General features: G+C 40.0%; 1 protein-coding gene across 7 annotated transcripts in view; it reads right to left on the reverse strand.

The window, feature by feature from the left end:
• The window catches only part of ccdc88ab (coiled-coil and HOOK domain protein 88ab), an 88,375-nt gene that overhangs the window by 50,291 nt on the left and 12,837 nt on the right, over window positions 1–25,247 (reverse strand). For all 7 annotated transcript variants that reach the window (XM_088086344.1, XM_088086343.1, XM_088086345.1 and 4 more), the window contains exons 3-4: window positions 22,466–22,574; window positions 1,119–1,188 (exon numbers count right to left, since the gene is read on the reverse strand). In XM_088086344.1, the coding sequence (XP_087942470.1) occupies window positions 1,119–1,188; window positions 22,466–22,574 (179 nt within the window). The remainder of the gene's footprint in view (window positions 1–1,118; window positions 1,189–22,465; window positions 22,575–25,247) is intronic.

A 25,247-nucleotide genomic window follows, 5' to 3' on the forward strand; every position in this document is an offset into this window, starting at 1 on the left:
TCGATACACTATCAGCAACAGAAACATTCAGAGAGCCGATCGAGCCCTGATCAGGCCTGAAGAACGGCTTGGTGATGCTCTAAAAACATAGGTTTGAGGTGCAAAAAGCTTCGTTAAAATGGAAAAGAGCGGCAAGTCGCTTACCCTGTTTGAATGATGATGCACTGAGCAGGTTAGACCGTCTTCATTGAGAAAAACATTCTGATGTTCGCTTGTTTGCAAAGGAACAGGTTAGGAAGAGATGTAATCAAATTTTTTGAGAATTGTATTCCTAAAACATGCTCTCAGAGGACAGTGCTCTGTATGTGGTTATTATAATAAAAGGACAAACTGAGGAAATAGCAGCATTCAACCCCATACACTTATACTCATTGGGCTGTTTGAGACTGCACTTAAAATGGACTTTAAATCTGTCATATTATATGTCCCTCCTGGACAGAGTAGCCCAGGATGTTTAACCATGTCTCAGAGATACACAAAAGCGAATCTTTCATTAAATGCTCCAAATGTGCCTTCTTAGAAAAAATAATATACATCTCAGCTTTGAATATGGCACCCTAAGCATTTTAGCTTCATTTAAAGTCTTCAAAGCTTTTGTTTACCATTTTGAAGGCTTGCTTTATGTCACTAAGATGTTTTTTTTTCCTTTGAAATCAACCCATTATCCATTTCCCGTCACCTCAACAACAAAATCAGCATTTTTCACATTCCTCTATTATGTCCCTTTTAATTCTGCCATCATGTCAATATTTTTTATAGCGTAGTTTGGGCATGACAGTTAAATAGGCAGCTCTTTATTGAGCACATTGAGAAACAAATAAAAGAAATGACTGGAAAATTAAATCTAAAACCAGAGAAAAAGTTACATTCCCCATCAAAGCAATGCATAATTAAAATATGTCTATTTCTGCGTTCTAATTAACACACAAAAGCTGTGCAAAATTGCATGTGTCCTCTGTGTGAACTGTATAAATGCTTGCTGCTCAAGTGATTAAAGAGGAATGTATGGAGCAGATATGAATCATATCTAGTTTCTCTAGAGTTTCTCAATATTACTCAAATTAAAACTTGCACAGCACTGGTCATCGTATTTATCTGTGTGGTACGTTGAGACTTACCAGACAGAGGGTTTCGGCCCAGAACCAGCACGTTCGGTAAAGGCATCATCACCAGCTGCTGCAGAGTCTCCTGTTGCACAAAGAAATGAAAAAAGAAAGTCAGCAAGAGAGATCACTCTTTAAAAAGAATTACGGACATAAAAATGGAGAGAGACAATTTATACAAACCTAATCAAGCCCAAACAACTTGATCTAATTATTCAAAGAAGTGTTGGATTCCTACGCATGGGAGTATGCTTAACTCTTCCATTTACACGTTGACCAAACCACACTTACGTTATAGTTTATGTTTGACTGTTGATTATAATCTAAAGACCCAAAAACACCAAACCGAACCAAAGAATTAGTGGCAACTTAGGTCAACTGCTGCATTGGTCTCGTGTCCTCTGTGTCTTAGCCAAAAGGTTGCACTTGAACACACCACACAACTGAAGCCAACAGCTAACTAGCATGTACATTCTGTGCCTGCGTGAGAGGAAATAACACTGCACACCTGCAGGCAGCATTACTCTATATTCGTCATTTAAAAAGGGACAACGGAAGACCAATAAGACGAATTCAAGATGCTTGTTAGTCAGTTAGCACATGAAAAATCTCCAATCAGAGTGATTTTATTTACTGACAAGCTACACCATTTCTGATGATGCCAATTAAACACGGTGAATTGCCCGAAAAAAGCAGACAAGGGCCACCTAGTGCCAATAATGTGGAACACAGAACAATAATGTGGGCAACAACTGCTCACCGACAGCCCGACATCGACACGCTCAACCGTCGGCGTGGTGGGTCAGGTTCCTTGTCCAGATAGAAAGCTCACTATCAAAAACATTTTAGCCTTTCACACATGTACTTACGTTAAGAGTGCAGAGGTTTTTAATGCACATCCCTTTTAAAGACAGGTTTCGGAACTACGGTAAGAATAAAAACGCTATCACGACAATCCTGAGGCCTTTGACAGTGTGTGAAACGCTGCAGGTATTTGACTGTAATATCTTCTCCTATGACAGCAAATAATAGTGAGGTGTACGTTTTACCGGAGTTACAGTGCAGGCGAGGTGTAGACTTCAAAAGATTATCTAGACAGCCAAAGGAAAAGCGAAATTAACAGTATCAATCTCCTATAGTGGACAAAAGTGATGGTCACATGTCCACCGGTGAGTGTTGTACAATATGTGAGTGCATGTGTGTGGGTGAGATGATGCAAGTGACAGTGGTATTTATGTGGGTTAAATTGCTGGTGTGGGTTTTGCCGCAGGGCCCCCTCCATTCACATGTCAATCATGAAAACCAAAATGAAACCATGAGCTGCAGTTTACACACTCTTGCAGACACACACACACACGTACAGACACACAGCTGGTAAGGGTGGGCTGAAATCTATTTTGCTGATGTTTTGGTTTAAGTCATCAAATTATGGGCACCACAAGAGTGCAAAAACAAGCTACTAGCAACAACATATTACTTACATTCATGTCTTTACATAATTATATTGCCTAATCTTTGCCCCAAGTTTTGCATTAAACATGGAGGATATGACTCATCGACGGCCTGCCAAAATATTTTTGCAGTCCTAACATTTAGAGCAGTCTAAAGTCCAAACCACAGTTGTGTTGGAAAGAAGGCAGGTTTCTTCAAGCAGAAAGGACATGAAGGTCACCAACTTGAATATTTCATGTCTACCTGATGGCAGACAGCAGTTTGAACTCATCTCACCCGACAGTTTGACGACTCTGCGCAGGTTACTGCTGATGTCATGGCAAAGTAGCTTATATAAATAAGGGGTTTTAGAGAAGACCCCCACCCTCCCAACATAACCATCTGCCCTATACATATTGCATTGCCTCATCGTGGAGGTAAAGGGGGGCAGGAAATCTGACGTCAGTTGGTGATTTTGATTTGAGCCACATCTGTGCCACTTTGAAGCATTTTCAAAATAAAAAAAACAATTACGCTGACCCCGAGCTAATGAATTCAAAACTGTGTGAATTCAAAACTTTGCAACATAAATGTTTCTTCAAGAAGCATATCATCTTTCACACTAATCTGTGGAAAGATGCAGAGCTGTCTTTGTCCGAGATTAAGCACCTCAATGAGCTTTTGTCTAAAAGTAGGATGACAAGCCCCTAACATGATAACTATAGCCATATGGTCACTAAGACCATGCATACACATTAAATCAACATTTGGAAATCATTTCTAAGCACATGTTTTCCAACAACTCTTCCAGCTGCAGGTGATGAGAATGAGTGAGAAAACATCAGATTGTTTCAGTAGACAGGTTTCCATTAACCCTAAAAATGCACAAACTGAAATTGCAGAATATAAAATACGCCTAATGGAAACATCAGTTTAGAAAAAGAACACCCATTTATCGCATTAAAAGGTTTACACTTGCATTGGCTGGTACTTCAGGTGATTAAAAAAGACTTACACAAAACTGCAATGGAAACACTTTTTGGGCTTTTACAGGTCACATGATGCTACGGCTATGGGTTGTCGGTAGGAACTGGCTCCCTCATGATGCAGCAGGAGCTACAAGAGCTGTTTCTGCATCACATAACCCTTCAAAAGCTGAGCTGATCATCTGGAAGTTTTAAATCCACAATTCCTCTGTAAAATCGATGACTATCAGCTCACAGAAATCCCTCATACATGGCCGCTCTCACATATAAGGGTCTTGCCTTTCCTTTCACTCGATGATCACCTTTGATTGGAAATAATGACGGCTATAGAAATAAACCCTGCTGTTTTGAACATCCATCACCATACTTCTAGAAATTCTATCGCAAGAGGAGAAGTCACATAACATCACTCAAGTAAGCGCAGTCATCTCGCAATTGTGTTTTAGCGACATCTCGAAAATATTGCTATAGGTTTTGTGAAAATTTATGGTGGAAAGCTTAGTGTTTCTGCAGCTTTGCAAACCTGCAGCGTATTTTCAGAGCCCTTGCTCAGGCTTGCTCATAGCTTGAAAGGCTCTCTGAATGTTGTTGTGGCTGTACATCTGGAAACTTGGAGCTCCATCTGCCAGAGTTCACTGGCTTCTTGTGTGTTAGGAAGAGGTGTCACTGCTAAGCTGCCATTTTAATAAAATATTAAATTCTTTCTCCAAGGTTTTCTTCAACACCATGATACAGTTCCTCTTTTCGCCCACATGCCTGTTTCTGTGTTTGTTGTTTAACGAACACGCGCCATTGTTTCTCCATGTCAGGGGAAATGTATTCAGTACAGTTGCAAACACAACTTCAGATGTATCTTCCTTATCAGAGCCTGCAGCAGGGGCGATTGAAACCAGTGGTCAAATCAACCTTTGTGGGCAGTTTGATTTGATGCAGAGGCAGAAAACCACTGATTTACAGAGGAAGATTTGGATAATGGGGTGGAAGATTTCCAGTGGAGCACACACGTCTGGTTTAAAGGAGATAGCAGCACCGAATCTGACAGATGCAATGAGATATCATGCATCAATGCATGCATGTTTTTATTATTTTTGTCCACCCCTGTGTTTATGATTGTGGATCAGGCTCATACAGCGGGTTTTCATTTAGGCAAACAGGGGACACTGCCTGTTGAGACGCTCACTGTGAGAGCAACATATATAAATGACTGTATTTTCACATACAGATCAGTTCTGTAGGTGCTGATTTAAATGTTTTCAAAATCACAAGGAACAAATCCATGCTTTTATACACACACAAACGGACAGAGAAGCTTCTATGAGATGAAGTAAAGGTCAGATTTAGTCACACTGATGATCAGTCACAGTTATTAAAAGAGGAGCATGGCTGCCCTGGTATATCTGTCATGGTGATGGAGAGCTCTGACCACATTTGCCCCGCCTGTCCCTCTCTCGCTGTTTACACTGATGTATCGGGCATGCAGCCAGAGAGGTTACAGTGTGTTATGATGGTGTGCCAACTCCCAACCTCTTCACAGAAAATGAACAAGACCATTACCTTTTCAGATATGTATTAAGACCTTGTATTTAGGGTGGAATATATTGGTCAGATGTTTCATAAATGTATGGACATCAGCAATTCTTTGGATGGTACGATACTGGATTTTTGCCGATATCAGATATGGTGATATTTTTCCACCCATTTTGGCCTATTGCCAATGCAAATGGGGATAAATGCACATAATTTTTTCCCCACCTTACTGCGGAAAACATTAAGTTAAGATATATTATGTGTACTCTTATTCTGATGGTCCACTGGCAGATACAAATATAAAATGCAATGGTTTTCAAAATGTAAACATTTACTGGGCAAAACAACAAAACTACTCAGGTTACATATATAACATGCCATTTTTTTGTAAAATCTTCAAACAAAACTGTAAAATTCACTCTATTTTACCAACAGTGAATTATGTGCTCCCTGACACAATCCATCTGACCCATTTCAACTAATTTAAAGAGGGAGCAAGAAAGTTTTTGCTGTCTAGCCAGAACTTGCAAAATGGCAAAATGCAATAAAAATCCAATAAACAAGAAACTCCTATTGCTCTGCAAGGCATCGACCCCTTTGTAATGGAGTTTAGCCTTAACAGGAAAGCCTTCACTTCATGGATGTCATGAATATGAGCAGTGACAACTACTTGCAACCCAGAGGAACTTTGTCTCCAGTGTCTTGCCACAATAAACAAAAGGTTTAGTAAAATATCTTTTCCGCCTTGCACTGCAGTGCCTGAGAAAAGGCCAGCAATCTTTCCAAACTGTGTTAGCCTACTTGTGTAAGCAGACATACCCCAGTAGGGTTAAGTCGCATAGTTAACGTGTCATCTAATCTGCAGTGAGGGATCGAAACTAAGTACATGTACTGTACTTAAGAACAAATGTGAGGTACTTGTACTTACTTGACTGTTTTCTTTTTATGCCACTTTATGTTTTTACCCCTCTACATTTCAGAGGGAAATATTGTACTTTTAACTTCATTTTGTTTATATGACAGCTTTAGCTACTTTACAAATAAGATTTTTGCATAAAAACATACAAACATGTTATCCTTCTTATAGTTGTATTTATTTATTTTTTTCTAATGTAACTTTTTTTTGGGGGGGGGCTTTTTTTATGATTATCTTTTGGGCGTTTTTGCCATTATTTTCGATAGGACAGAATGATAGCTTAAAAGGGGGAGAGAGAGGGGATGACATGCAAGAAAGGACAAAGGACAATTTTGACTTATTTTTAAGGTGTTTTTTCCCCCTTTTTCTACTAATTTGAAGGCTTTGGCATGTTTTGTTTATTTCGAAAGATTTTTTCGTAGTGGGTACTTTTACTTTTAATACTTTAAGTATACTTTCCTTATTATCCATACTTACCAACTTTAACTTAAGTAGCATTTTCAATTCAGGACTTTTACTTGTAACAGAGTATTTTCATAGTGTGTTCTTAGTACTTTTACCTCGGTAAAGGACATGAAGACTTCATTCACCACTGCTTATCGGCCTGTCATAAAGGCAGACATGTTCATTTTGAGCCAATGCTGATATTCAGTTTTGAAGCCTTTATTATTGCGCATCCCTAACAATATGGTTTATTATCTATCAAATATAATGATATCATGTACTGACCCAGGTACCAATGATGACTAATATTGTATTAGACAGTTCCAGTCTGGAATGACCAAATAGCATGATGTCTGATGACAGAGACAGATTGACTCAACAAGCGTCAGACAGAACAATCAGCGTAGCTCACACAGCCACAGTTGGTGTCTTGCAGAGAAGCATTTGGTGTGCATGAAAGCCAATCCACCATGCAGAACTCATGACAGCCGCTCTGGGCAAAATCGAAACTGTAAAGGCCAAAGAAACTAATCTGCATCATCAAAGAAAACTATTTACAGCCTAAAATCTAAAGTTTTAGGAGGAAAGAAATCAGATGATTGCACTATGGAGAACTGCTTGTACATATCTTCAAGGCTTGTGGAAACGGATAATCATACTTTCAGCTTCAAATAAAATCACAAGTCACCAGAGAAGAGAACTTCAATTAGATCTTTAGTTTTGCCACAAAAGGCACACACTTTCTCTCCTACACAACCACCTGTCTCAACTCAGACCACTGCCTCCTATTAACACATGCTCACACCTGTCCCCTTCAGGCTGTTTCTGTCTCAGTGTGTCACTACAGCTTCATAATGCAAAGACTTCAACTATTTATCTTTGGTGGAACACAAGTGCAGGGTAAAATCACAGCAAAGTCAACCTGCTTCAGTGCAGGTATCAGTTTAAGAGTTTGCAATATAATGATCTGTACTGTGCAGAGTCATGAGCTTAGTGTAACACTGTGTACCATTCAGTACCACATTTCCTTCCTTTCCTTCCCTTCTCAGGGGTCCACTGAGCTGCTCGTTAGTCTGTGATCCTCTGATCTGCCCTGGTCTAAGCTTGGAGCTTTGTGAAAAAACCCAGGATATTATGAGCTTCAAATGCTTTTTTTCTCATTTCAATCTGCATTCTGTATCCAACTTTATAACAGTTTTAAGACAGATTGTGGCACTGCAGGACTGATTTCAGACTACATGCTTGACAGATGTTCAGAGTGCTAACATCACTGTGTTTCCTGCAGAGCATGGCGCTCTGTCGCTGCTTTATCTCTCCCACCAAATGTGCACAGAGTGGTGTGCAGCACAATGTCTGTAGCTGATGATTTAATTTCACTCTCCATATGGCATAAATTTCAAACTATAAAGCTCTTACTGCTTATGGAGCTGGAAATAAAAGGAAATAGCCAAAACAAACAGGTTACCAAAATAATACAAAGCAAGAGCAAACAAAAACATGAAAATCCAGACAACTTTTTTCATATCATTGTGGTTCAAAGTCCAAGGGCCAATGGCAGCCAACTGACATTTTGTGTGGCTCAAAACATGAAATGCATCCTTTACAGGGCTGCCCCCTGAAAACAAGGACAGTTTTTTTGTTTTGTTTTGTTTTGCAGTCTGCATGTCATGTACTTCTAGGGTTGTTTCTTTCCGCAGAATAAGCTGCAGACTGAGTTCTAAAGCTGGAAGCAACTTAATACAACAATGTCTGTGGCTTGTGTCTGTAAAAATACTATGGCACGTCAGGTATAACCCTACATTCAATTTTAATAATTTGAGGTTCACTTCAAAACTTTTACATTCATTTTATACACTACAGGGAGACTGCGTCTCCCTAACAAGCATCTCTTATGTTAGGGATGACAACTTGTAAAAAGCTGCAGGTTGCAACTAGCAGCACTTTAGTATTTCACTAATTAGATTTGGTCATTAATGATAGTGCTGTTAGCTAAAGTGTGTGGAAGTAAATCATATCACATTTATGCATTAAAATTATTGATCTGAATGTTTTGCCTCTAAATTCTATTCAAAATTTAAACTCATTTTCACCTTTATTTTTCAATGTTCACAAATTCAGAATCAAAAAATCATGGTTTAAAAAAATTCAAATAAAACATATTTGAATTGTTCAAATTCGACAGGCCAAACGCACATGCCAAAATACGAGGTATAAAACACAGGTAATATATTTTTCAGAGGCCAAAATACAGAGTCAACATACGGGAACTCAAGGATGAGCAGTTGATTCTAGATCAAGTCAAACAAACATCCAGCCAATCAGGTTACGCCAATACTGGAAAGCTGTCGGCATAGATTCGGCCATCAGTGATAGTGCTGTTCGTTATAATTAGTTATTTCCCTCAATCATATGCTGCCTCCCTAAACTGGCACTCTGTAATCAAAACCTTGAGCACCCCTGATTTATATTAGACTGATGAAAATGATTTTTGGATGCGCAGCACCTCAAGTATCTTCCCAGTCAGACAGTGCATGTACATAAGGCACTGTGTTGTTGAAAGATGTGGGTAATACCATGCTCTGAGGATTAGCTGCAGGCTAATAAAGCTAAACTACAGTTGACTAATATGCAGCTTGGATTAGCTGGTGACGGCTTAGCTCTCATACATAAAACATGATGGACACTGCAGGAGGGAGACCAGCCACCACGCTGAACGTGCCATGGAGATGTGCTACAAAAACTGACGGGCACGCACGTGCACACACACGGCTTTCAAATGAAAAGCCTCACTGTAGCTGTGACAGAGGAAACGTCCTTGGCTCAGTCACTATGTCACTCTCCGATACTCACTGCCGAATCATATCCACTTCACACATGGGGGATGGGAAAGAGTCGGTCATTTAAATTTTCAAAAAAGACAATATTCACAGAGCGAGGAAGTGTTGGAGAAAAAAATGACAGATAAAGGGGGAAAGGGAGGACTGAGAGAGATGCAGCTTTGATTCCAACACTTCTTACTCCAGGCACGCAGGGCTGAGCTGCCTCCTCCTCTCCTCCTCCTCCTCCTCTCACCATCCCCCTATCCTGACACTATATTGCTGTATTATTGATTCCAGCAGGATTCACAGCTCCTCAACACTGTCTCCTCTTCCATCCCACAGAGACGTTTAGACAGACTGATAGAATGAGGTGTTGGTTAAAGCGGAGCTTGTCAAACACAATGTGATTCACTCATTCAATATATTGTTTGCAAAGAGATCTGGTTTTGGGCATCTGCCGTCATGTGTATGCGAGCAGAGTAATAAAGTCTTCAAATGAGCTCTGCAGGTCTGTTATGAACTGATATTGATTTACCTCGTCCTCCCTTCGCTGCTCAGACTTTTCTTTTGGAAAGTAAATTTGACATTCTCTATTCAAACCTATGACAAAAATCTATATTTTTAGAGAAAATAATGAAGCATTCACACAAAACTGCAATAATTCTGAGGTCTGCATCCTGCTCTATTGTCTTTAGTAGGCTGAATGGACGTCTGCTGACAACAGAGATAATATTCTGCTGATCTATCAGTCTGGTCGATGATGCTCACACACACACAGACACACACACACACACACACACACACACACACACACACACACACACACACACACACACACACACACACACACACACCTTCAGGGCCATGCTAAGATAAATAGTGCATGTGCTTGTACAGTAGGTAAGTGTGTACATTTGTGTTAAAGTGGTGTCAGTGGAAAGGTTATAAGGCTGCTGTGTTTGCGTCTCACAGGAGCCCTGTCTGTTAAACTAGCTCCCCCTACACCCCCCCACCCACCCACCCCCACACACACACACGCCTCCCTACTACTCCTTCCCATCCATCCACGCAAGCACAAGTTCCGCTGCCGGCACAGCTTTAACAGGGGACTAATTGTACTGCGACTGTGTGTGTGTGTGTGTGTGTGTGTGTGTGTGTGTGTGTGTGTGTGTGCTCCAATGCTGCCTGAACCCTGAAAGCCTGAATCACACCCATTCTGCAGACATGGAGCGTTACCATAGAAACGAGGAGATGGGTTTATTCTCCCCACGCTACTGAGTCTGACACACATAGTACAGTACATGTACATGCAAACACACACACACACACACACACACACACACACACGTAAGCCCTCTCCTGGGTACGGCACTGCGGACTTCTCTCCTGCTGAAAAACTGCAGAGATTATGAACTTGAAAAGGTTATTACCACCAACAATGGGAAGGAGCACGCTTCCTCTTTCTCTCGCATCGAACACAAACACACACAGAAAGCACTTAACACTAGATCTCACTGCAGCCCCATGAACTGAATCAATGCAAAGAGAGCTTTGCCTGCTGTTGTAGCAGCCAAATCAGGATTTGGTCAACAAGGGTAACTGAAATTGTTTAAAAAGCTTGACCACTTTTAATTTTTTTTAAATCTAGAGTGTCTAATCATTTGTGCAAAGAATAACAATATCAATAATGACAATCTTAAATCCCCTCAACTGAGAAAGTCATCATAGTGTAATTACCTTACGAAATACTGATGAATCAAACCAATTTGGTTGTTCATTTAAAAAAAAAAAGAAATAATAATTTGACTATGAAGCCAGCAAAACGACAAAAGAGCTTTTAACTTAAAAGAGAATGAATTATGGAGAACTAAGAAAGACCCTGAGCAAGTTGTTCCATTAATCATCGCATAATTCTTGGCTATGTGCGAATTTCATAGATAAAGAAGTGAGCCAGCGTTCTTGTTGAAGTACTACTAATTAGATTTGACCTGACAAAAAAATTCAACAGTTGCCTTTTGGCTCAACGCCACTGAAGAGAACAGCAGTCGTGGTCTACTGTCGACCAGATGGACAGATCATCTCTTACACGAGGAGGAGGAGAGAACGAGCCATTAGTACTCTGTTTCTTTTGTTCTCCGCTGTTATCTATCGGCTAGAGTGCTTTTTACAACACACCCCCGAGGCTAAACGAGTGGACGGGTTGATCCTGCTGCTCGTCTCAAAGGTGGAGGAGGCAGGTGGAGCTGGGATGACCAACCCCTCCACCCCCACACCACCACCCCAGGGCTCTGCTTCACACTGGCTGGAAAAGTTAACATAATCACACACATGTCGTTCTATGCAATTTAAGTCAATGCAATTATCGCTCTCTTTAAGGTGACACTCAAATGAAGTTTGATGGTTTCTGCTGATTGTTCTTTCAACTCCAATCCACTGTTTTCAATTTAGTTAAAAGCTTTGTAGTGTTAAACTTGCAGAGCAGCTGTGAAAATCGTTTTGTGCAATGACAATTTAGAGTAAACGGTTTATTCATTTATATAGTTTATTTGATAGGGACAATGCATATTAAAATAGTACAACTTTATGCTGTTGCAAACATGCTGTATTAACTGATGTTTCACAGATAGAGATTATAGTTGCTAGTGTCCAAGTCTTGTCCCTAGTTAGTTTAGTGAAGAAAAAATTTAGGGAGCTATTTTTAATTTATTCATTCTTTATATATTTTTTCACTTGACTTTATCAAAGCAAAGTTGCTGGTAGCTCGCAGTACAAGATTTTGAAAGTCGCAGATCTGATTAAACATTTGCTAAGCACATTTAAACAAAGTTTTGTGTTGGAGTTTGTTATATTTAAAATACTAAACACTGAAAGGAAGATTTTCATTTTTATTCTAAATGCACATTGGTTACAAATATCAATTATTAGTCTCATTAACTACTAATAATTGGTATCGGTACACAATAGGGGTCGACCCTAATACAATTACAGTTTAAAAAAAAAACAAACACAAATATAAAGGTGCAACAACCTGGATGTTTGGATGCTACAATTAAAAAAGCAGTCAATTTAAAATTAATTTTAAAAGGTGCGAATTTTAAGGCTGTATTTTATTGTTTTGCCACTCTTGACTCTTGCAGACATGACCCAGTTCAGTGATGGAAAAGAAGAAGCCAGCTTCCAGCTTCCCCTTAATACAGCAACTGTGCTAACACCTTAAAATAGCTCTCTGCATATGGGAACCTACACTACATCATAACTGCCACAAATTCCCCTTCACATGTTCTCCATCACACTCGGCACACGAACATACACACAAAGTACATGCTGCAGAAATGTATGCACACACTGTGTTATTTTGGTGAGCCAATGTTCAGTTCCCACTCCAGGCTGTGATTATATGATGTGACTGGTGAGTGGTTCTGGGTGTAAACGGGAACTCCACTCGACATGAAGGAAAACTGGAAAACTGTGGGGATTTCTGTGTACAAATATGTCTCAGAATAAGTGTTTGTTTACAGAAAGCAGCTAACTAGAAAGCCAGCGGCAAAAAGGCCTTGATCAGACTGCCAACCCAAATCCATTTATTGGCAAATCCAGACTGATTTTAGAGAGTCTGGACACAAAAAAAGTCACATGAAATGGATTTTTTGCAAATCAGATCCAAACTGTTTTTACTGATGCGTCTCAGTCTGGACGCTCAAATCGGATTTCAAAGTGTCTTTTGCGTCACCGGCAATGAGACACAACAGTAACATCAAATCTAGAGTAAAGAAAGTGCTGAGCACAATCCACGCTGTCACTAGCAGAGCGGCAGCACAAAGAACAACAGTCCATGGACAGACGGAGAAATAAATTGTCTGCTGGCACCTCCAAACAATCGCACTTGACAGGGTGATTGTTTGGAGAGTGAAATGATGGACCTCCTCTGCGTCACCAGCAAAGCCGCGTAGTTACAAACCACTATGTTGTTACTACAGCAACCGATTTTGATGGTTTGGTGATGTCTGGACACACAAATCCTATCTGATCGCTTGCAAATAAAAGTGCATATACGCCACCTTAAAGATCGGAATTGAGAAACAAATCTGATTCGCCAGCAGACTGAACGTAGCCTCTATGACATCTAAAATTTGTAAAAAAGTCAAATGCATGACTGTTTAGTATTCCTGCCGATTGCTATACACCTTTTGTCCTCTGGGGTCATCTTGACCCCACCCTGTTTTGACTGTTATTTAAAGCATATTGTATAAATTGTCAATCAATTTTGTGTTACACCTTTAGTCCTACTTCAGTCCAACCCATTACCACACATTTTTTTTTTGCCTTTGTTTCGGAATTTAGGGCAATACATCGTCATCATCATCAACAGGATATTCAGACTAGCTACCATGTGAGTCTGCATGACATCACACATTAAGCCTGCAGCTACAAGCACATGCCCTAATAAACTGATTTGCGCATGACTGATGCTGAAAGGAGCAGAGACACAAGGAGCCAACAGGGAATTCCAGACTTATAAAACAAACATTATATAAATTTAAAAAAAAAAAGACTGTATATTTTGACTGAGTTCTTGTTAAAGGTAATAAAAATAACTGCTGGCTTGAGGCAAAAGCTGTAATAATGAGGATAGAAAATTCTGTTTTCCATTTCTGATGGAGTCAAAAGCAAACATCCATAGCTGCAGTAGTTTGCAGCAGACTGTGTGTGTGCATGAGAGGGCGACAGTGTGAACTGCATGTGTGTGTTTCAGCTTCACTCTGGCCCAGAAACAGAGCATCTTTGTGAGGCTTTAGATCAACAAGGGAAAAGGCCAGACTCAGACGCCTCAAACCAGGCAACAGTTGAGAACATGAATTCCTGAATTCTTTACGAAAATGAAGAAAACACATGAATATTTAGTTTTAGATAGCAAGCCATAAAAAAAGCTGTGTCCTCACAGCCTAGAGGCATTAAAATCCAAATATTCTCTGGTTTGTTTTGTTGCAGCCTACAAATGATAACAAATAAAATGGCCAAAATGATACCTGATGACCTATCCTACATTACTTATTTTCAGCGTCTTGCCAAAGACCCTTGCAAAGCTTTGGGGCCAGGCCTGCTCAGCATGAATGGTGGCCTCTGTCACTCTCTAAACAGTCAAAACAGAGCTCCCAGCCTTTACGCCACACCCCAAACCCAAGCAGTGGCAAACAGAGGACAGAACAGCTCTTATTTCCAAAACTCTTACGTTTTTTTGAAGGAGCAGAGAAAAATGTTGCTTCGGTCTGCACAAAAACGCACATCAACCTGCAATAAATCAACGTTCAACAACATCTACAGAAGCTTAAAGATTCTTAACATCTTAAATACACTTATTTCTGTCCCTGGAAAAAAAAGGTATCACCATCCCATCAATCTAAATGAGCAGTTTTGACATTGAATGGCACCAGATGTTTCCCGAGCCCGATTTTCATAAACCAGGATAAAGGGATTCACTTAGCAAGCTTAGAGAAAAGCCACTAAAAGCACAAAGAATTCAGTTCAGTTGGCTGAGGCTCCATAATACACCCCGCTTAAGTATGCCAAACCGAGGCCACTAAATTAAAAAGGAGGCCCCGCGTATATTTGGACTGACCACGAGAGAAAAGAAACTTTCAACGGACTCAAATGACCAAGCATCCGGAAAACTTAATAACCCACTCAGGAAACAGAATTGCGATAAATGCTAGTATGAACATTTACGCTCACTAATAAGTGACTACAATCATCATTTCTGCTTTTATGCAACATTAAAAATGCACACTACATTTATCTGAACAAGCGCACACACGCTTACAGCTGTTCAGCCCTGATCTGTTCACCAGATTCTGAAGTCTGAAGCCTGTCTAGACATTGACCTCCTCCTACACAATCTACTGTACCAGAACAGTAACAGAGACTTTGAACACACACACACACACACACACACACACAAACATGTACGCAGACACACACTCAAGCCCAAGAGAGCTCAGACTATGAAATAAAAACCATTATTATTGAAATTCTGGTCTTGCCTCAATTGACATTTCACAACTTCTGCACAAAGAACAATCTCCATGGGTTTCCCATGTGGAAAATGGCACACACATGCTGCAAGGATTACATCATGTACAGAGAGGCAGTTCTTAGGCATGCTGTTATTCAATTCACATTGTAAACGTCTGCATTGGTCCAGATTTTTTTTTTTGTGTCTTGATTTCTTTTCAGGTTTTTGCCTTTAATAGGAGATGTTTTATTTAATAGGAGAGGTTCAGTGTGAAAGGGGGAGAGAGAGGGGATGACACGCAGCAAAGGACCAAAAGTTGGAATCGAGCCCATGGCAGCTGCGGTGAGGACATAGCCTTTATACATGGGGCGCCCGCTCTACCAGGTGAGCTACATGGATGCCCCAAAAGCCAGACTTTTTTATGATTAAAGCCAAGATAGATCCCACATGTGATCGACGCAGACAGGCTTCAGCCGCTCTGTTGCATCTGTTTTGGATATGTCCAAGGCTTTACACATTTTGGGAAACAATTAAAGAGATCTTATCTAAAAAATGTTGAAGAACATCTCCACTTATGGCACTTTTTGGTGTGGTAGACAAGTGAGGTTGGGGCTTTACAAAAAAAAAAGGTAGCAACCAGGTACCAGACTGAAGCAGCAGGCACCCAACAGACACAGTGCCGAACAAATGCAAATATAGTGTGGCAAAACGCCAAATGAGAGTGAATCTGGGGTTGGCTTTTACTTTCTATTGCTGGTGAGCATGTTCCCAAAGAGTAACTAAAAATCCTGCATATCGTACCTTCAAATGAAAAGACCACATTCCACCATAATCACTAGATCAGGGAATTAATTTACCATTTTAAACTGAAGAAGATCAGATATCCTGTCCGAGGGTTTACTTGGATATTTCACACTGTTTGGCAGCCTTTTGGCAACCATCAAATACACAATAAAAAAGACAGTAAGCAAGAAACAAATCCAAATTAAAATCGAATAAACACTGTGTAAAATGAAAACAGAATAAGTTCATTTGGACAAACTGTTGAGAGACACAGGACATTGACATGAAGGGTCATAACATTAGGCACATCCTGAATTCATTGGGACTATGCGATGGGCAGTTCTCTATATAATAGAATCTATTTAGCAACCTTTTTTTTTTACCTTTTTAACTGTTGAGGATATGGGAGCTGACAGCAGTGACAATGGAACACATTTCTATTGTTTCATGGATATAATTTCTATGGCTAGAATAGGGTGGGACGTTGGTCAAATGTGTCTTTTATTATTTCTTTTTCATTGGACCTGTGATATGATGTGAAAAAAAACACATTAAAGTAGTGAAAGGGCAGTAAGGAGGAGTGGACAAAGGATGGGGAGGAAACACGCTCAACTATCTGCCTCTGACAGTTCAAGAAGGTTAATGAATTAGTCATTTCTTGACGCCAGCGGAGCCTTTGGGAGGAAGAGGGAGGTCAAGAATTTATTGAATTGGAGCGCTTGCTGACTCGCCAGACACTCTAAATGAAATATAGAGCTTTTATATAAGAGACAACATATCTGTGGACACCAGTCCGCAGTAGCCTTCAGTTAGACACTGACTTTATGAGAGTGAATTGTAAATTACTTTTAGGTTTATCCTCTTATCTTCAAAAGAAGAAAACATACCAACCATTTACTCTGTTGACACAGTGGTATTGTTAACCTAGAGAGAGGTTTCTAACTGATTTTTGGAGAATTTAATTAAAAAGAGTCTCAAGTGAGATCAATTTATTGAATCACAGGAAGCAACCAACCATACAAGGCTTTCACCCACTCCAGGTCCCCTTTCAAAGTGCTGCTGAGTAGTACAGTAAATTGAAAACCTGCTAAGTCCATTAGCCTCAGACCTGAACGGTTCTGTCTCAATCCATATGGCTCTGGAAATCTGAAACCAGTGAGCGACAAAACAACCACAGGAAAAGGAGACCACAAAACCATATATCAAAGCCAATTTTCCTCCTCGTTACCCCAATAAGAGATGCCTATTTTTGACTTAAGAGCACTGTGTGGGAGTAGGTACACTGCCATCCATTAGTAAGTATTTAGACACATTTTCTGCTGTTTGATTTGTATTAAAACAATGACAGAGGCTGAAGATTTTACCATCTTTAAAAGGTATTAAAGAAGTCCATTTTGGGTAAACAATACAAGGCATGTCGCCATGTCCATTCACAGCCCCTCCAGTATCTGAAAAGCACAGAAAAAAAGGAGGGGGACACAATGTCCAGAGCTAATAGTCTGTACTTACACACAAAGTCATTGTTTCATTTCAAATCCAATTATCTGGAGTACAGAGCCGAAACAACAACAGATGTGTCACTGTCCAAATAATGACAACAGAACAAGACCACATGAATGAATGCAGATCTGCTACGTATCCCTCGTCTTTTTGTCTCTGGCCTACTGTCCAAACAATATCCAGATGATGGATTGATTGATTACAATTCAAAGGGCTATGATGCAATTAATAAACATTATTGATGCTTTTAGATGCATCTTTTTTTTATTTCTGTGCATAATTTCTCATCAGTGTGTGAGTACTTGCAACTTTTAAAACATAATATATTTGTAATGTTCTTTAATGAAAAGAAACAGATGAATTCATGTCCATTGTCTTTAATAATTTCAGTAGTAGTAGTAAATAAACACAACGCACATTGTTTATGCCCATAATGTTTCATAATCCAATTGGTGGACGTACAGCAAAGTCTTAAAAAACCGTTACAGGTAATTATTATGTCCAGAATTGTATTTTTAAATTTATGGCTATTGACTTTCTTGCATTGAGACTTAATCTTTCTTTATCCTTCTAATCATCAAAGAATCAATTCTTGCCCAACTTTCAGTCTGTCCGCATCTCTCACACTTGCTCTCTTCCTTAGTGGTCTTGCATTTTAAAGCCCACTTCTCACTATTACTTATCTGATTTAGTGCCTTTACTCTGATTAAATAGACATTATCCAGCCCTCTGGTTGCTTTTAGTTGATTAGCAGCTGCAATGATTGCAGCAGTTAAATAAGAACAACTTTAAGTCTCATCACTGATAGTCTACTGCACAAAGTAAATCAAAGAGAGGGGGAGATTAAAGGCAAATGCATGAAAGAACTGAGATAATTCACAATCAAGAGGAGTTTTTTTTGGCTTTTTTATCATCTAACCTCAAAGTCCTTGGCGCAAAGCACTGATAGCTCCATGCAAACAAGGCAAAACATTTTTTTTTCCTGAGAGCCATATCATGAGACAGTCCCTTAAAGGCCATCAAGGGGGCAGAGAGACACACGGCAAGGACAGCAGTGACCTATGGGGGATTTTAAGCTGTAGGTGGTCTCTGTGAGGCAGAGCCTGCAGACACAAGTGGCCGAACAATAGAGTGACCACGAGGTCAACGGAGCGATGCGGCGACAAACAGAGAAGATTAACGAAACACCGTAGATGAACAAGAGTTTCATTGTTGGCTTACAATGTCGTCCTAAAGCTAAAACAACTCAGACTACTCAACAGTATGATTTAAATGCCCACAAAACAAATAAAAACTGCAATTCTTGGCCTGCATTTAGATCTCCAGAAACAACACCAAAGTACTCACATTGTGTTTTACAATGTCAAATAACCACCGTCCTTAAAAACTACACATACTTCACAAAGAGGTTAAGAAAACTTACTTTGTATGAACAATTTGGTCACATGGACCAACAAAAAAAAAAAAAAAGGGGATTAAGTTTAATTCAACACATAATCTGTCGACCCCTACTTTCAATGGCAAAAAAAAACATTTTCTGTTTCCATAATGTTTTTTTTTTTGGTTTTTTTTTGCAAAAACAGGTGGGTTTCATTGCATAGACTTGCTAAATCCAGGATTTTAAATATGCAGGATATGTCCTGTCACTTACTTAGTCACCAGAATGCCCCCAGTTAATATCCTTAACCCGTCCCATCATCTCATCATCCACCAGCTCTCCTGGTCCTGACTTAACCTCCGCAGCCGCTGACCCACCACTGACTCTGACACCGATAATTCTGCTAGCCATATGAGCCTTGCGGGGCTTTTGTAAGCTTATAACGTCCAAGTCTACACAATAGGCTGATTGTTTAAATAAGATGATCGGTGATTAGCAGGATGTTTAGGACCAAGAGGCAAACTAGACCTAACAAAGCAATCAACCAGCCAGTGACACTCATCGCTTGACCTCTGGTGCAAAAAGACAGATGAAGTTTCAGACTAAGAAAAAAAAAGTTATGCACAAGCTAAACCAACAAAAACAACAACGAGAACAGCCTCACTAAAGTACTATCAAGATACAGAGAAAATGTAATTAAGTAGGCCGTAAAACTCACAGTTTCTCCAGTTCATACTGAACAAAAGCAAATAACATGAAAAATGCCTTTATGCAGCCTCTGCAGACCAACAGCCCCTGAGGATATGGGTCACAGTGCTAAGTCTGATGTGTGGGAAATCTGTGTGCGACTGCTTGGCCATGATAACATTCCTCAACTCGCTGCACTGTCGCAACAGCATGCTGGGTCACGCTCGATTCCTGGTTATCATAAACACAGTTGAGACACTGTTGCTGTAATGTAATGAATCATATTCTCTCTGGGATGTTTCAATTTGCTAAACTCACCAGTTTCACAATTGGATTAAAAGTTACAGTCAAGAAGTGGCACTGAGCATTTAAGCAATACTGTAAGACAGGAGACTGGAAAAAAAGCTAAAGCCAAAGAGCTGCACAACTGCAACACAAACTTGACTTTGGTTGTGTGTCGAATACCTGCAGAAAACACATATATTGTAATCTTGACATCTGACATTTCAAAATGACCAGACAATGTGGACGATATGATAATGCCGTGGTGCAATGTCTAAGGGATACATTAATTTGCATACTGCAGAGAAAACTGGGACCATATGCCATCAAGCCCAGCCAGACTTTGGTGTAGCTAATTTTCCAAGATTTTTTTGTGTCATGTTCAAAATCACAAACATGCCAAGAAAAAAAATAGTAAGAAATAGTAAGCAGTGGACAGCAGCATGGGCGACAGTGAAATTGTTACAGAGAAAACGATGCTCTGTGGCTGCTTGGACAGAGACCAACAGAATTTTTGGCTGAGATGACACATAAGTTACCAACAGTTGCGCCATAAAACGAGTGAAAATTTGCATCTCCACCTGCAGCTGGAGCAGATAAATACAACTGCAAAATCATTTGTCCTAAGATCATCTTCCTTTAATAACTATACTTCTTTTTAAATAAGCGGTAAGAAAACTTACTTTGTATCGAATACTTTGGCCACATGGACCAAGGCTGACTCCACTGTAAGACGAAACAATTCCACTTTTTTCACCAAAATTAGCAGGAAAACCCCTCTAACAACCCGTAATAGACCCCTTTCCCATTGCCAGAAGACCTCAGCTATGCACAGGACTCTGCAGCCGACAAGAATGACTCTCTGTTTTTTTGTCTGTTTGTTTTTTTACTGCTGTGTCACGTTCAACGTAACAAACATCCTGGAAAACAGTAGAAAGCAGCATAAAGGCCAATAAAAATGTTGCGCTGTTACTTTTTTTATGGTATATTTTTCAGTATCTCTTACAAACTTGGTGTTGACTAATTTAAAAAGATGTCTGGGGCAACCAGTGGCTCAGTTGGTAGAGCAGGCGCCCGATGTACAGAGGCTGTGTCCTCGCCGCAGCGGCCACGGGTTCGGATCTGGCTTCGGCCCTTTGCTGCACGTCATCCCTTCTCTCTTCCCATTTCACGCTTTATCTGTCCTATCACATAAAGTCACTGTCATGTTTCTATTACTGACAATCGGAGCTCAAGCCAATAAATATCCATGAAAAAGCCAGATGTTAGTGGGTGTTAGTGGGTTTCTCTCCAGTGGAGAGGGGGCTTCAGACGGTTCAGGATTTCAAGTCATGTTCAGAACTATGACTTGTATGTAAATTTATTCAGATTTATTCATAACCTCAGCCATACAGAGTGAGGTGATTGTAGATAAGGACTGCATGCTATTTGGCATCCAGGGCTCAGATGTGCGCTGTAAACTCTTGTCATAGGTGTCTGACGCAGGCAAATCAACAGTGTAGCATGCAACAATATGTGCATACTGCAAAGTTAAGTAAGTGATCACAATATGATCCAGGATGCATGTGCACAACATTTTCCTACATAACTGTGTATCAATGTATCACTTTCACCTGCATTTACAGCTTTCAACACACTATCAGATCACCAAATATGCATTGAAGTGCTATGTGAGAGAAGTGTGGGGCTCAATTTTTAACATGAAGGAGTCCATCTTTTACTCCCCAACACTTCCTCCTCAACATTCAGTCATTTCCTTTTAGTCAAAGTAAAGATTAACTGTGGTGAGAGTTAACAGACATATCTCACAACACAGACTGAACATGAGATAAGACTTCACTGCATGTGACTTGGTATGCTTCCTTCACATCTTTCTGCTAAAGCTTATACATCTGCTTTGCAGGCATTACAATATCGCTGTGAACTGCTTCTTGTAGTTTTGGTCTTTTTCTGGGACACCTGAGAGAATAGAGGCTGATATATCAGGAAAAAAAAGTCATCCGAGACGGAAATTTTCCATACAGGATCATTTTTTGAGATTAAAAAAGAAAAGTAAATGAATTTACTGATTTATCACAGAGATTGGGAGAGGCAGATCAGTGGCATTCCTGATGTCTCTGTATATTTATTGGGCCGTTTCTGGCATCTGGATGGATGGAGGTTATGATACCACATCACACGCAGTCACACATACACATCTGTAAATATATCTCTGTTTACACTGCCGAGTCTTCATGTGGCATGAGTTTGTGTGGAAACATTCAATTCTGTGTGTGTGTGAGTGAAAGCTGTGTCTGATTGTATTTTTTTTTTACTGTAATTTAAGGGGAAAAAACCCACTGTATGAATAAAGACCACCCCAGCTCAGGCACGAGGAAACACTGGAACACTGTGTTCAGCTTTACTTAGAGCTTAGCGTTAGCCTAAGCCATGGATCAAAGTGTTGCAAGTCATGATCATGATTTTGACCCACAGATTCCACTAAAAGCAGCTCTCAACCTCTACCTCAACATGACCACCGTCAAACAGCCTTCATTTTAGATCAAGCAAGAACAGGAACATGTGATATGAGACTGCAGCTTGCAGAGAGAAATCTTACCTGATAGTAGGATTTAATCTGCCTGATGAGAATAGAAAGGTTCTGGATGCGCAGTGTGGGGTCATTGTTCACCTTCTTGTTGGTCCTCTGCACCGTGGCCTTGGGATTTCTGTGGGGAAAAAAAGGCACACTGTTAGTTAATGTCTGTTTGTAGTGAGGTTGTGAGTTTTTTAAATATCATCATAACACTGTGGACAAAAGCACATCACAAAATACTGCAACATTGGATAAAGAATATATTAACAACTTATCAAATTGCATTCTGTGTGTAGGTGCTATTTTGTCTGTTATGCGCCACACTGGCCAATCAGAAAGAGCCCTCATTGTTAGAAACCGTATGATTGGTCAAAATCTGCAGGCAAATGAGGTATATTAGACTAATACTACTGTGCTACTCTGCATCGTTGGAGTAAAGCATAAAAAGATGAAAAATGTGCAAACGCAAGAAAGGAACTGGTGACTTAAAGAAATATATCACGTAATCTGCCAGTAAATATACAGGAGAGATGCTGTGAAACAGTTACTGTGTCAAGAACTGATCACATTTAGGTATTTATTTATGTATCACAAGTAATATCGTAACGTAACGTTATCGCAAATATTTCTCATATCATGCAGACCTACACCTGGAACACACTGCATGCAGCACGTGACAACAAGCTCGCTGAACTGCAGCATGTTGCACACTGGGGGTGTTCACACTGGCAGCGTAGTTGCTGTGATGCAGTTGCAGGGCTGCCTGCTGCTATGAGCACTGTATTGCAACATTTATAAGCACATATTCTGCTCATCTGTGAAGACATGCAAGCTCACTGCAAACAACATGTTCCTTTAAATGTTTCATAATAAAACGCCTTGTGTCAACAACTGATGGGATTCTGTCTACAGAGTCGTTGTCAGAGGACTTCTATTTTGAAAAGGAAGAAGGAAAGTTTAAGTAGAACAGATGTGTTTGTATTTCCTCATCTCTGTGACAGATAAAGACGTTGAAACTGTGGTGAAAGGTGGTATAGAGTCAATATAATTATCAAAACACCATTTTTTGTGGGCTATTTCTGTTGACAACCACGCATGGTTGGTGAGCCAACATTTCTCTAGATGTGCTGCGGCTGACAAGCAGCTGACCAGCCCTGCTCAGACAGTGTGACTACTCCAACATGTTAACATGGATGCTGAAAAAAAAAAAACAGGTTCCCAGACACTCACACGCTGCTCACGCAGGCAGTGTGTTCTAGGTCTGTAGCGACAATAAATGCAAGTTAAAGATGTAGACAGACACATTTCAAAAACAATGTTTCTGATTGTGTCACTGGGTTGTGTGAAACATCTAGTGTTTGGTTTGACACTCTGCTGTTCTATGTGATGGAACGAGTGTGTGTTTGGCTTAAATCATTAGCAGCACACTGACAATGGACCCTTGTGAAAGTAGGGTCAGAGCCATGTTAGAGTACAGCACAGACACATTTAAAGACCGAGCCAAATAGAAGTGCCGCCCCATAAATCTGGCAGCACCATTGGAGACAGAGTTGTCTCCAGACTTTGAATCCAATTCTTCGGTGAGTTATATCCAATTCAAACATCCTGACAGTATTTTAAATTTTCAGGCTGCATTAAATTCTACAACAGACCCTCTGTAGACATCAAAATACTGAGAAGGATTTCATTAGCATGGTAAAGAAAGCGTCGTTTCCTGTAATTCCCCGACCTTTAACCAACATCTCCATGTATCTCGTCTGTCTGAATCAAAGAGAAGAAGCACCTTCTTAGTACTTGCAGCTTTCAGAGCTGGTGTGTTTACCTGTGAGTTGCCTAAAGGACACTTAAAAGGAGCATGCACGACGACTGATGTTATCACGGGTGTCAACATGTTTTAGTGAGCCTCGTCGACATTCCAAAAACTCACACAGCAACACCTCCCCAGCCGCTGTTATCTCACAACAATCCAAACTGACATTTACATATCTATGGAAATCACCTTTAAAATACCAAACCTCATTTCATCTCAAACCTTGGTCTCTTTGGATGCTTGGCACATGGTCAGTGCTTATCAGCAATCCATGCATTTATCAGCTAACTACTTCCCCTTGTTTTAACTGTGAAGCTAACATGTCAGAGCTTCTTAACTTTTAACAGCATGTGCAGCAGTTTCAGCAGTAGCTTGTAACAGGCTAGCTTTGTAACAGGTTAAAAGTTAAACAGACTAACACTTGTGAGACCTGTGGCCTTAATGTGATATCTACTGATCCCCCAAGGCAAATTCCTATTTCCTGGACTCGCCACTTGACAGAGCAGAGACTGTGACAAAGCAGTAACTCTAGAGCTGATAGGTGTCACCAAGTACCAGAGGGACACTTGTGTGTATGTTCTCATCGATTTCTCCGTGTATTGAATATCATTCTGCAATTCTACTGCCTGCTTTTAAAGTCTGACAGATCCCCAGCTGCCAGAATTGAAAAATATAATGTTATATATCAGTATCAGAAAGACTTTATTGATCCCAAGGGTTAAACGGGGTCACAATACAGTTGATCTAATATATAAGCATAGAGAAATTATAATATATATAAAAATAGACAACAGGAAAAATTAAAAATATATGCAAATATGTGCAAGATGCTAGCTACAACAAACAATGCAATAAATATCCCTTGTATCTGTTTTCACTTACATGTGTTTTTGCCAAATTGAAGCAGTAAGTGCACATCATTGTCTGCTGTTATTTGTTTTGTAAAAAATAATCAGTAATATAATTATTTCCTGAGCACGTTTTTTAAAAAAAGCA

This window comes from Plectropomus leopardus, chromosome 13 (genome assembly GCF_026936395.1).
Source record: "Plectropomus leopardus strain MGB_pleo_1.0 chromosome 13, ASM2693639v1, whole genome shotgun sequence".
Lineage (NCBI taxonomy): Eukaryota > Metazoa > Chordata > Actinopteri > Perciformes > Serranidae > Plectropomus > Plectropomus leopardus.